General features: G+C 36.4%; 1 protein-coding gene across 5 annotated transcripts in view; it reads left to right on the forward strand.

The window, feature by feature from the left end:
• ADGRB3 (adhesion G protein-coupled receptor B3) overlaps positions 1 to 15,290 on the forward strand; it is a 466,094-nt gene that overhangs the window by 433,570 nt on the left and 17,234 nt on the right. For all 5 annotated transcript variants that reach the window (XM_055811100.1, XM_055811097.1, XM_055811098.1 and 2 more), the window contains 3 exons: positions 6,336 to 6,431; positions 7,785 to 7,824; positions 10,374 to 11,017. In XM_055811100.1, coding sequence (XP_055667075.1) covers positions 6,336 to 6,431; positions 7,785 to 7,824; positions 10,374 to 11,017 — 780 coding nt within the window. The remainder of the gene's footprint in view (positions 1 to 6,335; positions 6,432 to 7,784; positions 7,825 to 10,373; positions 11,018 to 15,290) is intronic.

Here is a 15,290-nt window from a genome sequence, read left to right on the forward strand (position 1 = left end):
AAGCACTTCAGGACTAAGAAACCAGGAAGATGTTTCAGGAAAGGTTTGTTGCCAATGCCAAGTGGCAAATCTCACACAGTCGTTTCCCTTTCCACTGTTCACACCCTTTAAACATTCAAACTCACTATATTAATGAAAAAGAATTTATGAGTGACATATCTTATTTCAATCTTCCAGTAGTGTACCACCTTGCATGAACTTTAAATCACTATCACTATACTACACAATATACATACATGATTATCTTATCAAAGAATTAAGTTTCCAATCCTAAGGAAAAAGCTTATCAATATCTTACATAAAATAGCACTTTCCATTGTGCTGACTCCCTTCTACTTTATTCAAGCTGTTAGAGGCTATGAACTTTTGTTTTTCTTAGTTTAGCAGCTTTCATAATGGAAGGGGCTTATGTTCTTTAATACCTTATATATATATATATTTCTCAGGATAAAAATACGTGCAGAGTAAGACAGATAATAGTCAAGGGAAATCTATTTTATGTAAACTGTCTTGCTGTGCCCTTATTTTCTACGGCATTTTCTTCCTCCATATGATTTACATCTGTGAAAGAGGGTATTCTCATCTGTAGAACTGAAAGCCATCATTTCATATATTCTTTTAGTAAAATGTTAAGACACTGTAACTATTTTTACTTAGATTCTTTGGTAGAAAAAATGGCAGTTACATACTGGTTATTCCATCTTGTGACATTTTTATTCCCATTGGGACATATTAATAAGCCTGGAAAGGACATACCACTTCCCACTTATTGTCATAAGGAATCCTTTTGATTTCAAAATATATATCTTTAGCTCAAGGTTGCAGATGAAACCTTCAAAAACAAAGCAGTATAAAAATTATGAACTTTTGTAGACTCATAGAATATCTTAAGTTGGAAGGAATACATAAGGATCATCAAGTCTAACTCCTTGCTCCTCGTAGGACTACTTAAACCTAAATCACGTGACTAAGAGCATCATCCAGACACTCCTTGAACTCTGGCAGGCTTGGTGCCATGACCACTTCCCTGGGAAGCCTGTTTCAGTGATCAGCCACCCTCTCAGTGAAGAACCTTTTCCTAATGTCCAGTCTGAACTTCCCCTGATGCAACTTGATTCCCTTTCCTTGTGTCCTAATTCCATTTCCTCATGTCCTTTGTGAGGATGCAGAGAGGTTGTAGTGCATACCTGGTTATCAATCATTGATTTCATAAAAAAGCAGACCAAAATCCATGAGGAATTCCAAAAGTAACATAACACAGCATTGTATAAAATCAAAAATATTTGGACATTAAAATCTGCTTCAGTGCACTAATGCAGGAATTTATTTGGGAAAAAAAATGTTTTAACTGCTTAAGGTGAAATTGAACAGGCATCTTCCCACTATGCCCCAAGCCTTGAACTCAAGACATGTTTTCTACTCTAATGACAGCTATTTGCTGCAAATGCTTCATTCCCAGGGAACACTTCAATGTTGCTGAACATCTCATAGAAACATTCTTGTCTAACCCTACTCACAGGTAGGACTGTGGTGATAGAGGTGGAATTAGTCTTTTCTAGAAGTAAACTTAGTGTTGAAATTTGTAGGGTACCTTGATTTGAACCACTTTTAGAATCTTAATTGTGTGTAGGCAATCAGCTAGTTATGGTTTATTTTATTCACTCTTTTAGCAAATCACATATACATATCTCGACTAACTGCAAAGAATCATTATTTCATTTGACTACTTAAAGGAGTTGTTCCCGCAAGCCAGTCTTGGCAGTTACACCTCCTGTTCCTAACACTGAAATTCTAGAAGGCATTTGGTAAAACAGCTAATTAATCTAACTACACAGTATTTTAAAAAATGACCTCAAGAGATTTCCCAATGAGGACCAAAAAGCACTTGGATATGATGTCATCCCATATCAAAAAGAGGAGGTTTTTTCTTCAGTCATGACAATTTAGGCAGAAGTAAATGTACAGAGACAACTTATTCACTACCACTAGATTATCACGAGTCAAGATGATGATAGTGGTGGTGGAAGACAAAGAAGCCTGGGCATATTGCTGTTTGAACCATATTTGACATAATATATTGAATCTTCTTTAGTCCTTCAGATATAAAGTGTAAACTGGGCAAAACATTTGACGAACTAATTAAGATATTTTTTTTTTTTTTCATATGGGAAAAGAAAATGAATAGAATGTTTTTCAGGAACAGCAAAGTTTTTGTAAATTTTACAAAGTATTAAAAGTTGATGCACTTGAAACTTTTTTTCAACATTTTTTCAACAAATTGAAAGTTTTGTTTCAAAAATCCGTATGGTCTGCACTTATATAGACCAGCTTGCAGCAGCAAAGACATAATTGTTTACTGCAACAAGTTTCTATGCAGAAAGAGATGTAACCCCAGTAAGTTATGTTTCAGTCTGGCTCTAGACAGCCTAGCTTTCTAGCTCCAGAGACCCTTAGGTGAGTACAAGCCAAGGCAGTGGAGATCATGCACAGTGTGCAATGCAGACTTTGCACTGCACAAGGTACCTCCCCGCTGAAAGAATAGACTGTTACTTTTGGTTTTCTGCAAAAGCATTTTGCTCTGCCAGTGCCTGTCAGGGAAACCCTGCCAACTTATTTGTCACTCTTGATGACAGCTACAAAGCTATCTCAGTTATAGCCTATAGGATTGATCTAGTATTTATAGCATGCCAGCACAGGCAAAACAATAATTCTGACTGTCAGGAAAAAAAATATGGGGTGGAATATATCACCATAAAATTTGAACAAAGACGAGGACAGCCCTGCTTTACTATGCCTTTATTGTTGTTACATTACAAAAAAGACACAAACTTTTACAGTTATATATATATAAATCCCCCATTTTTGCTCTTAGCTATATTGCTATAAACATAAATGATGGAAACATTTTTTGCTTTCTTTAGTATGCTGTATTGAAGATCTTGTGTGACAAGGGCTGCATTAGGAAGCCAGGGATGTTCCCTGATTAAGACATACAACTAGAGGAGAACTAAGTGATGTGTTGCGTCTATTTCTGCCCTCCATCAATTCAGAGTCCTTTGGAAAGACATTAAATCTTTCTATACTTCTGTTTCCTAACTTCCAAGATAAATACAATACTTCTTAAGCATAAGACCTCTTAAAGACCATTTGTAAATTAGGAAAGAAAAAACGCAAAATAAGAGTTAGATATTATGCTGCCTTCTTAGCTCAGAAAGCCTAGTCGGTTTTGGGTTGGTTTTCCTCTCCCTGCTGTTTAAATAGCTGATTGGCCGTTGGAAGATGGTGAGGTATGTGTCACAGAACAGAGCATGATAGGAGACATTAGCACTGAAGCTTCTCCATCAAAGCAAAACAGTTTGCCTGACCTGCTTGAACACAAGATGCTTTAAAGATAATTCGAATTGCACTGAGTAACTCATGTTAATGCTGGTGATGGGAGGAACCCACAAGTATTTTCTTCTTTTGCTGTGCTCTGCTGACTAGAGAGCATTTGGATTAAATGCATTATTGGCATCTAAAGCCCACATTTCTGTATTGCAGGAGAAAAATAAAGAGTACATGAGTAGGGAGAGGGTAAGTTACAAAATCTTGGAGTTGGTTACTGTTGCTAAGGAAACCACTTCCCTGGTATCCACACATTCATCACATCTGTCTCTCCTGCTCTGCCTGGCTCTAAGAAAATCTTGTAACTTCATGTTAAAAGGCAGGGGGAAGAACAAGATTATATTTCAAAGGAAAATGTAAAGACAGTGCAGCCTTTACAGACTCAAACAAGTCTGAAGAAGCAGTTTAGAAAAATAAGCTGGTATTTAGAATCAACTTTTCTGTGTCTGACATGTAAGGGCACCTAGAAGTTGCAACAGATGTCTATACAACAGATAGAGCCACATACAGCTACATTTGACGTTCCGCATGTTCAAATCATACGCTGCTTGCATGTCAAAAACATTATAAGAAACATACACATTTAAAGGAAACTGACATCAAGATTCACCCCTTTAGCATAGAAGGTAGTAAAAGTAGGACATGAGATTCCTGAGATCTCTGGAGATATGGAAGAAGGAAGAAAATGAAGATACTGGGGAAGCTTCATGAATGCAGAAACCCCAAAATAAGGAGGCCCAGTGCATAGAGTGAGATCACACAGTCTGTTCTGAAATAATAATGCTTTGGGGTCAAGCATCATGAGGCTTGAGATGAGATTCAGCACACCTGGGGATGCTTTAGAAGGAGAGATTTTTTTGCGTGTGTCAAATGACTGTGCCAGTGCTTACCCAAAAGTATAAAACTCCAAAGTGTGACCTGACTTCAGCATTGATAAAGTGAGAGAAGACTCGGATTAGGATTGCAACAACTGGGAGATGCCAAATTAAATTAACATCAAACACATGGAAAACCACAGCAAGTGGTTAATCAGAATCTGATTCAGATTCAGAATCATGATACAGGTCAAGCACACTTTACATTACCACATGTGGGAAGTCTCTCTCAGTGTTCTGAAATCAATCCAAACCTTCCCACCTTTCTTCATTCTTCTTTCTGCTCTGTATTAGTTTTCTTCCACCTGCAACAGTGGCTTATCAAGACTGCAGAGCACTCTTACCAATTTAAGAGTTGAACACTTTAAAAGGCAGGTTAATTAACACTGATAACATACAGCTGTGGGCTGGCTTCAGGGGCGGCAGGTTGGCTGACGTGGATAATGTGCAGCTGTGGCTGGTTCCTGCTAAATGGTTAAATAGCTCTAAGGACCATATGAGGATGAGTACTGTACAGAGAGAGCCCTGGAAGGGGTGAAGGAAGCAGAGAGAAGAGAGCCCCAGGTGTAGGCAAGAAGGGGAGGATGGTTAGAAGAGGAGCAGCGTGGACTGGCCTGAAGAGGATGAAGAAACAGCATGGATAGTAGATGTAATCTTGAAACCTTGTGTGAGACTGGTGGTGGTGCTGAGGCATGATAGGGCTGGTGTGGCCTAGTAAAAGCCTTGTTACAGCTGGCTAGTTTTGATAGCACTGCAATATTGTATGATTTTTTATTTCATTTTTCCTTTTGTGAAAGCTTTTAAACAGCTTACAATAGAATACAATGTATTGAAAGGGGACAGCTTTTCATCAGCAACAGTTAATGAATTATCCTCTTCTGCTGTTCACAAAATGTCCATGAGTAGAATATTATTTTCTCCCTTTTAATTATTCTGAATAAGACATTAAGTAATTTCTACAAATAATAAATGGAACGTAGTTATTTGTAGGTGTTCTGTTGAGAGTACTTTCATATTCAAACAAGCAATGATATTAGATTTTGGTTTTTTATTAGAGATCACCTAAGTTCTCATTTTCCAAGTCACACTTTGCAATCAGGTTCCTAACACAGATGCTTGCATTTCTGGAATCAAAATTCACGTTTTAAAACTTTGCATTCAAAAGTTGCTTTGCTGCCCTTACTGCATTACCTATGAGAAATCAGCAAAATAAGTCTGTATCCTACTGTCGGAAAACAGGAGCTGCATTTTTCTTTTGAATGTGCTTCTCAGTTGAATTACAGCTTTTTGACAAGAGTTGCATAACAGTGTTTACTTAGACATACTTTCTGCCCCAAATCAAAGTAAACATAGATAATTCTTCAAATATATATGTGTTTTAGGGACCAATCTTAAAATTTACTTTATGGATCATATTAGTAAACAGTAATTTCTAAGCTCCTTTTTTTTTTTTTGTTTCAAGAAACCACACTCTGTGCAAACAGTCCAATCTTCTTCTTTTGGTGCTCACACTGAAGACGTTTACCTGATCTGAAGAGCCTCACTCCTAGAAGACATATATGAGATTCCCTGTAACATGGAGTTAGAGATTATAACTGGAATCATTAACATATTTTGAATTGACTTATTCTTTAAAGTATGATTAGGAGAGCACTATGTATCAGATTGTAGCAACTGTTAAAGAACTATCTGTCAAGAATCTTACACATATCAAGCAGAAGATACTTTTTTTTTTGCAGCGGTTAATAGTACATCTATTAATCCTGCTCTCAGACTTGTACTAAACTGAAAGAGAAGGCAAAGCCAAATCCTGTGACCCAAGATAGATTTGACTTGACTGCTAGTTAATACTGATCATAGACAAATGTGGTCTTGATTTGATAGACTGACAGGCTTTGCCGCGGCCACAAAATACAGCAAATATATGAAATGGTGGAAATAAGTTTACTGCTTCTGATTTCTTAAGTATGCTAAAGAAAAGTCATGTCTTGTATTCCATACAGTTTAGTTTAATATTTAATAGGAGTAGAATATATGATGTTGCACTACAATCAGTATAAGATACTGTTTTCACAGGTTCAAGACGCATTCAGATGTCGACTGAGAAATTGCCAAGATCCAATCAATGCAGATTCTTCAAGTTCTTTTCCTAATGGACATGCTCAAATCATGGTTAGCTTTTATTTTCTTCTTTAACTATTAATTTAGGATTCCTATCCCAAAGAAAATAACTTAGTGCTGTACATGGCAAGTATGCACAGCTGAAATATTAACACAATTCTTAAGCATAACTCTGTTTAGGTCATTATCTGCTTGCTTAAATCTCTTAGTAGGTTTTAAATTATTGGTGTGATCATTTAGCGGAGCACAGTGAATTAGTGTCTTCCACCAGTGTTCTTTATGACAAAAGATTCTTACGTAACAGAATGAGAAAGTAATCTAAAAATACACTGTGACTTTTTCTGCTGTTGATGTAAAGAGCACTGATGTGTTTCAAGAGTTCTCCCTTCATGGGGCCTTGAAAAATGTTCCTCTCAAAGTAAGTCAGACAAGGAGAAGATGCTAGAGATTCTAGAGGGGGAGTCTGTTTAGTGGATTGGATTAAGGAGATTGTCAGTGGCTCAGTATGCCAATTTGGATTTACTAACATTGTTAGGTGATACATTTCAACGACAATTTGTCATTGACTGTAATGAGGACAGGATCAGGCCCTAAAAAATGCAAGCCTCAGCAATAAGATGCCCTTCAAAAATGGTGACTCGGAAAGAATCCAGCCTTTGGGCTTCACAAGAAAGAGATGAGTTTTATTAAATATTTTTCATGTAATACATTTTTAATTCCACAAAAAGTTTAATTAAAAATTGAATTCTCTAACAGGATAAATAGTTTTGTGTAACTAGGAAAAGTGTGCTTGGATTTTCAACTGTAAAAATTCATTCTTAGCTCTTACAATTCATTTTTGCCTGATAAAATAAATATTAGCTGTTCTTAGGGAGTACAAAGTTTGTGATTACATTAGTAGCAAGGATGGACAGAATGTTATATAACAAATAACCACTTCATAACAAATTAATGAAGTTTCAGACAGGGTGGACTAATTAGATTACTTATTCACAGTAATTTGTATTGCAGGCTGTTTTTCATACTTCTGTTTATAAAATTACTATGAAAAGCTTCCTTAAAGATGATCCTTCGATGAGATGTAGAAGTTACTCTTCCATAATCATAAAAAAACTATACACTGTATCGTTTTATTAAAATTATATACCCTACTTCCACCTATTTTATTTTATTTTTTCTGGTCAGGCAGCATACTTTGAAAACCACCCAGTTATACTTTAGGAAACTTTGTAAAGCTCTGCTGTTGTAAAACAATACACTTCACCTTCTCAGCAACAAGAAACCACTTTTAAGAGACTATGACTCTGTAAGTAGGACATTTTGGAAGCGCTAGTTGGCAAAAAGGTACTGTGGTTCAGTTTTCAATTAATAATGGCTGTCCTGTTTCGTTGTTTCTTGTTACAGACTGACTTTGAAAAGGACGTGGACATTGCTTGTCGGTCAGGTAAGAACACTGACAGAGTATTTAGCCAGCAAAAAGAAGCCTTGTGCTATTTCCTTATGAAATAAAAGCCAGAAAAATACCAGTGCTTAATTGTTTACAGAAAATATTTATAATATAAACAAAAAAGCTATGCCACTGTACAAATACATTTATTTCATTTTTTTTTACAAAAGCTTTTTGCTAGAATTCAGCGGTTGGGAAGCAGCCAAAGGTGTGATTGTCTGTTAGAAAGCAAATGGAAGGAGGGAAGTTTGGGAAGGAAGATTAACCTTAACGCAAAAAACTTTCTTCGCCCTGGTACACATGCAAATTTGAAACAGTCATTTTGCTATCAAAAAAATATACAAATAGAATATACCTTAACAGCTATGCATATGGAAGATGCATCAATTGGTGTTCAAGAGGGTGAGTTTTTTAGGACTCTAAGTGAAATCAACAGTAGCTTAAGCAACATCATATCAGGAAAATGAAATTTGATTCCACTTCAGTGGAAGAAGTTGGGTTTTTTTAAAGACACTTCAGTGGTGTGATCTCTAAGTAGTCAGCTATATCTGTTTCTGCGTATTAAAAATAGCACATTTTAAGCAAGTCACTTGCCAGTCTTTCTTAAATGAAGTATAAAATAGATGACCATTTAAACCCTATAGAAATGTTTAAATCTAGGAGATATTCTCAAATGACAGTTTTTCCAAGGGAGGCAGTCTTGCCTAGATATCCTCCGTTTTCAATGAAGAGAGAAAGAGAGAGGCGGTGTCCTCTCCACAGGGTGAGTCAGGGCAGCAGCCTGAGTTGGCTGTTCTGTGTCACCCACCTGAAGGACACCGCCTGCCTGTGCTGGCTATATGGGGAGCCAAGAAGGCAGACTTCATTACAGGAAAGTTTGAGTTTCCAGTCACTCATCCTTAAAACACTGCCAGTTTGGTTTCTTGCAACATGGCAATAGTTCCTCCACACGGATTAGTTTTTAATATGCACAGGTGTTTTGAAGGAAGCAGGACCGTACACTGTAATGCAAAGGTATGTCTGCCACCATCCAGTGCAGACAAACATCCAGCATCAGTGCATGTAGCTCCTACTTCTTACAGTTGCCAACACAGCTCTGCAGCACAGAGAGCCCTGTCAGCGTCATCCTTAAGGAGATGGACTTTGAATACATTTATGAACAAGCTTTACTAGATAAATGTTCAAATGCAGTTTCTTTTAATGGAAGACTTAAGATAGGTCACTATTTGAAGTGTCTTAATAAGTGTGCTAGGAAATAATGAAACAGCCACACTGAAGCTGGGTATTTGTGCACTGTTTAGTGGTAAATTGCTCTTTTCATAATGGAAAAAAGAGGCAGTTCTGTGTGAGGTAGGAGAGCGGGATGCCTTATGAGGTGATTGCTGTGGAACATGGCAGTAAACTGACAGGTACCAGGGTATCTGGGTCATCAGAGCCCTCAGGCTACCAAAAGGGATGTAAATGTAACATCTGAGATACTTCAAGTTGTCTTATGGTCTCAGCCCATGAGCTGGATTCTATTGCACAAACTAGCACTGGTGAACTAAAATATTTTCAACTGGGGCAAGAAAATCTTTGCACCTAACTGGAATAAGCCCTGTAATTGGTTGCTTTAATTTTTTTCCTTCTTATCTATCCTTTTTCTTTCATTACAAATGTTGAATTATAGACTTATATTTATTTTTTAAGATCAATAACTGTGATTTAATAGATGCTTTGCTTTTGAACACATTCTTCAGTGCTCCTGGAAATTTTGTATTCTATGACATGATTAATAACTTTTACATGTGGCACTTATCGCAACAAAAAATTGCTGGGTGTTGCTACAGATTTGACCAGGAAGGTTTAGGCCTACAACAAAAGTGGATTATGGCTATTTTATGAGACATGTTTATATCCTTTATAACCTTTCAGATGCAGCAAAATATGTCTTCCTAATACCAACAGAATTTCATCCCAATGTGGTTACTTTTTCGTCACTTTTATTTAAAAAACAATTTAACACAGAAAAGCTTTAAAAAGTCAGTGAAAAGAAACATTTAGGCTCTCAGGAACATATGTTCATAGTTATAATCTTATGGTAGGTCATTACAATGGATTGACAACTTGATTCTGCCTTACAATCTGTTTGACATTTTCCGGGAGGTTGTGTGGACTTAATAATGGCAGTACAGATGCCGTAGTGTAATTTTTTTGGAAACCCTTAATTGAGTTCCACATGGCAGGCTTTTGCTTAAGTTTCAGGTCACCTAAGATCTATGTAAAACAGTAGAAATAGATGGAGTGTTTTCAATGTATATAAGTGGCTGAGGCTTAGTCAGAGGTCTGTGTCCATTATACATGGCAGATTGAGAGATGTTTTCATAGAAAAGAAACCACAAACCATCTCAAAACAATATTTATAGAACAAAAGTTATTATGTGGATAGAAAAAGAGTTAAGAAGATGCATTGGTAAGGGGAGCGCTGCTAAATAAAGCCACCAGAAAAAGCAGCATTAGGCAGACACAGTTTCATGTTGTAAGAATTCTGTTCTCTGGACCCACAGTTCTGCATAAAGACATCGGACCTTGCCGAGCAGCTACTATAACAGGAACACTTTCTAGAATTTCACTAAATGATGAAGAGGAGGAGAAGGGACCAAACCCTGAAGGAATGAGCTATTCTACCTTGCCTGGAAACATCATCTCCAAAGTCATCATCCAGCAACCAACAGCTCTCCACATGCCTATGAGTATGAGTGAACTGGCCAATCAGTGCTTGAAAAAAGACAACAGTGAGCTGCGGAGGACTGTGTATTTATGCACTGATGATAATTTGAGAGGTGCGGATATGGACATAGTCCATCCTCAAGAGCGGATGATAGAAAGCGACTATATAGTCATGCCCCGGGGCTCAGTAAATACCCAGCCATCACTGAAAGATGAAAGCAAAATGAATATAGGCATGGATACGTTGCCTCATGAAAGGCTGTTGCACTACAAAGTTAATCCAGAGTTCAATATGAATCCCTCTGTAATGGACCAATTTAATATCAATTTAGACCAGCATCTTCCCACCCAAGAACATATGCAGAATTTACCATTTGAGCCCCGCACAGCAGTGAAGAATTTTATTGCCTCAGAGCTGGATGACAATGCAGGATTATCAAGAAGTGAAACTGGATCCACAATATCAATGAGCTCTTTAGAGGTCAGTGGTTGCATAAACAAATTGCATGCTCTGGTGTTCTAATTATATGGTAAGACAATAAATTGTGTCTTGTTCTAAGGGGTGAAGCTAATGTTTTATTTCAGTATAAATTACTGTTTGGGATCATACACTGTTTTTCACTTTTCTCATATTATCAGAAGCGTTATTACCTAGTAAACAAGATAAAAGTTTCAGAGCCAGTCTGTATAAAACTGTATAGTTCTGGAAATTTAACATTCCACACAACTGCAAAGGATTTTGTGACCTACCAGGTAAAGTCCACTGGAAAATACTGTGTTGCTATGAGAAGAAAAACTATTCCTGTGAGAGAAGAGTGATAATCATTGACTCTACCTGCAAGCACATGCAGTTGAAAATATTTGCCATTTTATTGCTGACAATCATATCTGTCTCAGATATCATAGGTCTGATTCTGCTCTCACTAGTGTAAATCTGGGATTCTTCCATCCAACAGTTCATCATTTACTGATTTAGGGTTTTTGCATGTGTGTGCAGGCATTAATAGAACTGATGTGTGCAATAGGTACAGGTGGACATCATGTGGAGTACGCTAGATTCCAGTCAGATCACAAAAGTGAACTGAAAAACTTTTAAAAGGGATCCAGTTCATTACTACAATCTTTCTGTGGGATTTAAAGATTATAAAAGTGAAAAATATTTGCATCATTTCTGAAGACCTAAGTGTCAAATACTGCCATTCCTATTAAACTCTTACACAAAATCACTAGCAAGGTGGAGTTAGTTTCATACTTGGGCCTCCTTAAGAACTAGAAATAAATTTCACCAGCATTTCAAATATTATGAAACACAGCATTTGGTGGGAAAGAAAAAGACAATGAGAAAAATATGGTACATACTTACTCTCTGAAAGAAGTTACAGATGGAAAAAAATTCTACTGTATGTGCAAATTTGAAGCCATTAGCTATTGCTCTACAGTGTTTGGACCCACCTGTGTAAGGAAACAGACTTTATCTGGTTTTTAATTTGTTATAACTGTAGGTGATACTTCATAAACAGGGGATATGGTTATTTCTTTTAAAATTGAGTTTGTTTTGTGTGTGGATCGACTGAAAAGTTTGGGCAGAAGATCAGATCTTAGTTTCTTTTAAAGAGATGTCTTTACAAGCTTTGAAGGTGAAATATTTTCCATGCTGTTCATATTGTGTGTGTAGAATCAGTTTTTTACAAGACATAATTTAACAGAAAAAAAATAATTGAAAAATGAAGCGTGGGGCTTTGCAAGTAATCTAATAGTATCCACTTTTTGCTTGTTAAAGTGAATGTGTATAATCTTGCAACAAATCTTCAAAATTATTTCTAAAAGGTAGTTTAAGTGCTTGCCCACTCAGTACTCTGGTGCTTTCAAAGCAAGTTTGCATTGTTACAGAAGTTACTACCCTCAGTTCAGGCGTATTAGTTAATAAATCTTAGGTGGTACACAGAAGTTCTCCAATTTAATGCAACCGCAGAAGCAGGATAGCTAAGGTCACTTTCCTGTAGTATCCTCTCCTACCTATCTACAATACTATCTTTGACATACTTTTTGTCAGATATAGAGACTCAAATCCAGTCAAGATTGGGCATACAGGTGAAGTATCTAGGGAACATTCAGAATTCCATAAGAAGGTAGCCATACCTGCCACTATACCATCCACTCCCCCTGAGGTCTACATTACCCTATGGTAATGCCTATTTCTTGCCATTGGTGATAAAGATCATCTAGGAGACCTAAAAAAGAAGACGACCTTAGTTGTAAAAACTGGGAGAATAATTACTTCATCTTACATGGAATTCAAATTCCTGAGGCCACTTTGGAAAATGTATCTGAAAATCTAGGAGTATAATGTACTGCTCCATTAGAGTTAATCTTTTAAACTGTATTTGTATCAGCTGTGTTTGTATCAAGCTTACCTCTAAGATGCGATATAGACACCAAATCTGAATCACCCTTCTGTATAACATTTTTTTATATTCAGAAGAGACTACTAAGTACATAACAGAAAATGTCATAAAACATATTAAAATATGGTAGTAAATATTTAGTCTCTTCTAACTTGGTAAACATGGTAGGTTTAGAAAGCTGTATTTTCGTCCAGAAAGCTGTAAAGCGTTATGTTATTAAACCTAACTAAACCTAGCTTAATTCCACATACTAGGAAAAAAATAGATATTAGGGTAGATCAGATATGAACTGTTTTGGCTTTTGTGTCTGCCTTTGTGGTTCTCAAAAGTACTTGATTATATGTGGCATTACTTCATCTTTTGGTAAGGTTGTGCTGAAACGAATTGAAGATAGGAACATGAAAAAAATTGTGCATGTAAGAAAATCAGAGTATCAAGCAGATCCAGATAAACAAATCCAGCCAGGTAAAGAATGTGTGGGCTTATGTATGCACTGTGTAAGAAGCAAGGGCTGAGGTAAAGCCCTAAAATGCTATTGACTAGAACTGACCAGCTGGATTAACTTTTATTGTTGCCATAAAAAATCGCTTGCCCTCCCTTCTTTGTTTCAAAATATTTTTGATGTTCAGTTCAATATAATTTTAGAAGATTTCAAGACCTTCAAAAGGCAACACTTTGTCAGACGCTGTGGAGCAGCAAAACCTGCAGCAGGACTTTCAAGATCATTCTGTCGATGTTTTTCACACAGGGCATGACTAGATCATCTCTAAAGGTAAAGATCCTGAGCAGTAGGAAGCATCCTTCTCCTATCAGCTCATGCTGCTGTCCCACCAAAAGTCCAACATAAAAACCCATGGATTTCTGCTCTGTAGGGAAAGTTTCCCTTTCATTTCTCTGAAGAAACAGAGGTGTCCCAAGACAGGTGGTAGAGGCCTCCTTTTGTGTCGTATGCATGGTACAGGCAGTTGGGTTCCTCAGCTGTTTTCCACTTTCCACTTTGTTTCTACATGTTTTCTCTGGAATTAGCATATTACTATCACTTTGACCTTGTAATTATACATTGCTTATCAACTGCCATGTGATTAAAATGCACTTAGAAAGTTGTGACCTATGTTAACACAGTTCTTCCTTTTTTTTTTTTTTTTATTTAAACTCATGGTCAGTAATTATTAAGAACATATCAATGGGAATAGCTTACATGGTGGTTAGAGATTTGTCTTACCAGAATGCCGTAAAATGTTGTATGATGCATTTTCAGCCAAGATCTAATGCAGCTCTCATTTCACAAGTGTAATTATGAATCTACAAACATTTGAAGTTGCAAAAATACTGCAGGCATAACTGTTTGCAACTGGACACCCAGTAGAATACAATATATTGATCTACCTATTAATATACAATAGTTTTTATTTGTCCACTCATTTTATGGTAGTTGCTAATCTTTGTGGCCATAAAACTGAACCAACAGAATTAGAGAGCACTCTGGAAAATATAAACCCTTAAGTTTTTTTCACATTGTAAATAACATTTTTTCTTTTAAATTTAATTTCCATCTTACTAATGAAACATGAGAATATTGTGTTTCAAGGAGCCAGTTTAGAGAAAAATATATTGAATTCTTAGAATAATAATGCATGTTTGGAAAATTTAGTTTCTGAGTAACATTCTTACCATCCTAAATTAATTAAATCAATTATTTTTTGTATTATTTTGCATATTTCAAGAGATGATCAGCCCTTAGGACAATATGTTTCTATTCAAATAATTAGAAACTGTACATAGAGATAAACACATAGCCAGAAAAACAAAGCTTTTAAAAATGAAGGCTGAAATGTCAGGTCTTGCTCATGTTCTCTTCTGTTTAGACTTTTTGGTCATTATGATCATTGGATATGGGTATTTTGGAACACAGCTATAGTATAAGCACAAGAACTAATGTCCTGACTTTTAACTCTGCAGAGAGGATCCATCATCCCCACCATTAGGTATCTAAATGTAGGTATTCCCCTTCTATTATGGAAAAAGACCTTTTCAAATTTTGGCTCACCTTTAGAGTCAGTGGACAGAAATAGGCACTTTTAGGCCACTTTCAGACATCTGCTCCAGGATTAAGTAAATCACATGCCTTCAGTGCAGGTGTCTCTTTTCAGGTGCCATAGAGGAAGCCAGAAAGAGTAGTTCAGACAAAAACATCAAAAATGTTAATGACCTAAACTTAGTCATATGAATCCTACAGTGTCACAAATTTTATTCTAAAACTTTTTTCCTCGCTTTTATACAAATTTTATTCTAAAACTTTTTTCTAGTTTTTATATCTACATATTTTTTACTAAAACAAAATGCTTAGTT

The sequence above is a fragment of the Falco peregrinus genome, chromosome 7, assembly GCF_023634155.1.
Source record: "Falco peregrinus isolate bFalPer1 chromosome 7, bFalPer1.pri, whole genome shotgun sequence".
Lineage (NCBI taxonomy): Eukaryota > Metazoa > Chordata > Aves > Falconiformes > Falconidae > Falco > Falco peregrinus.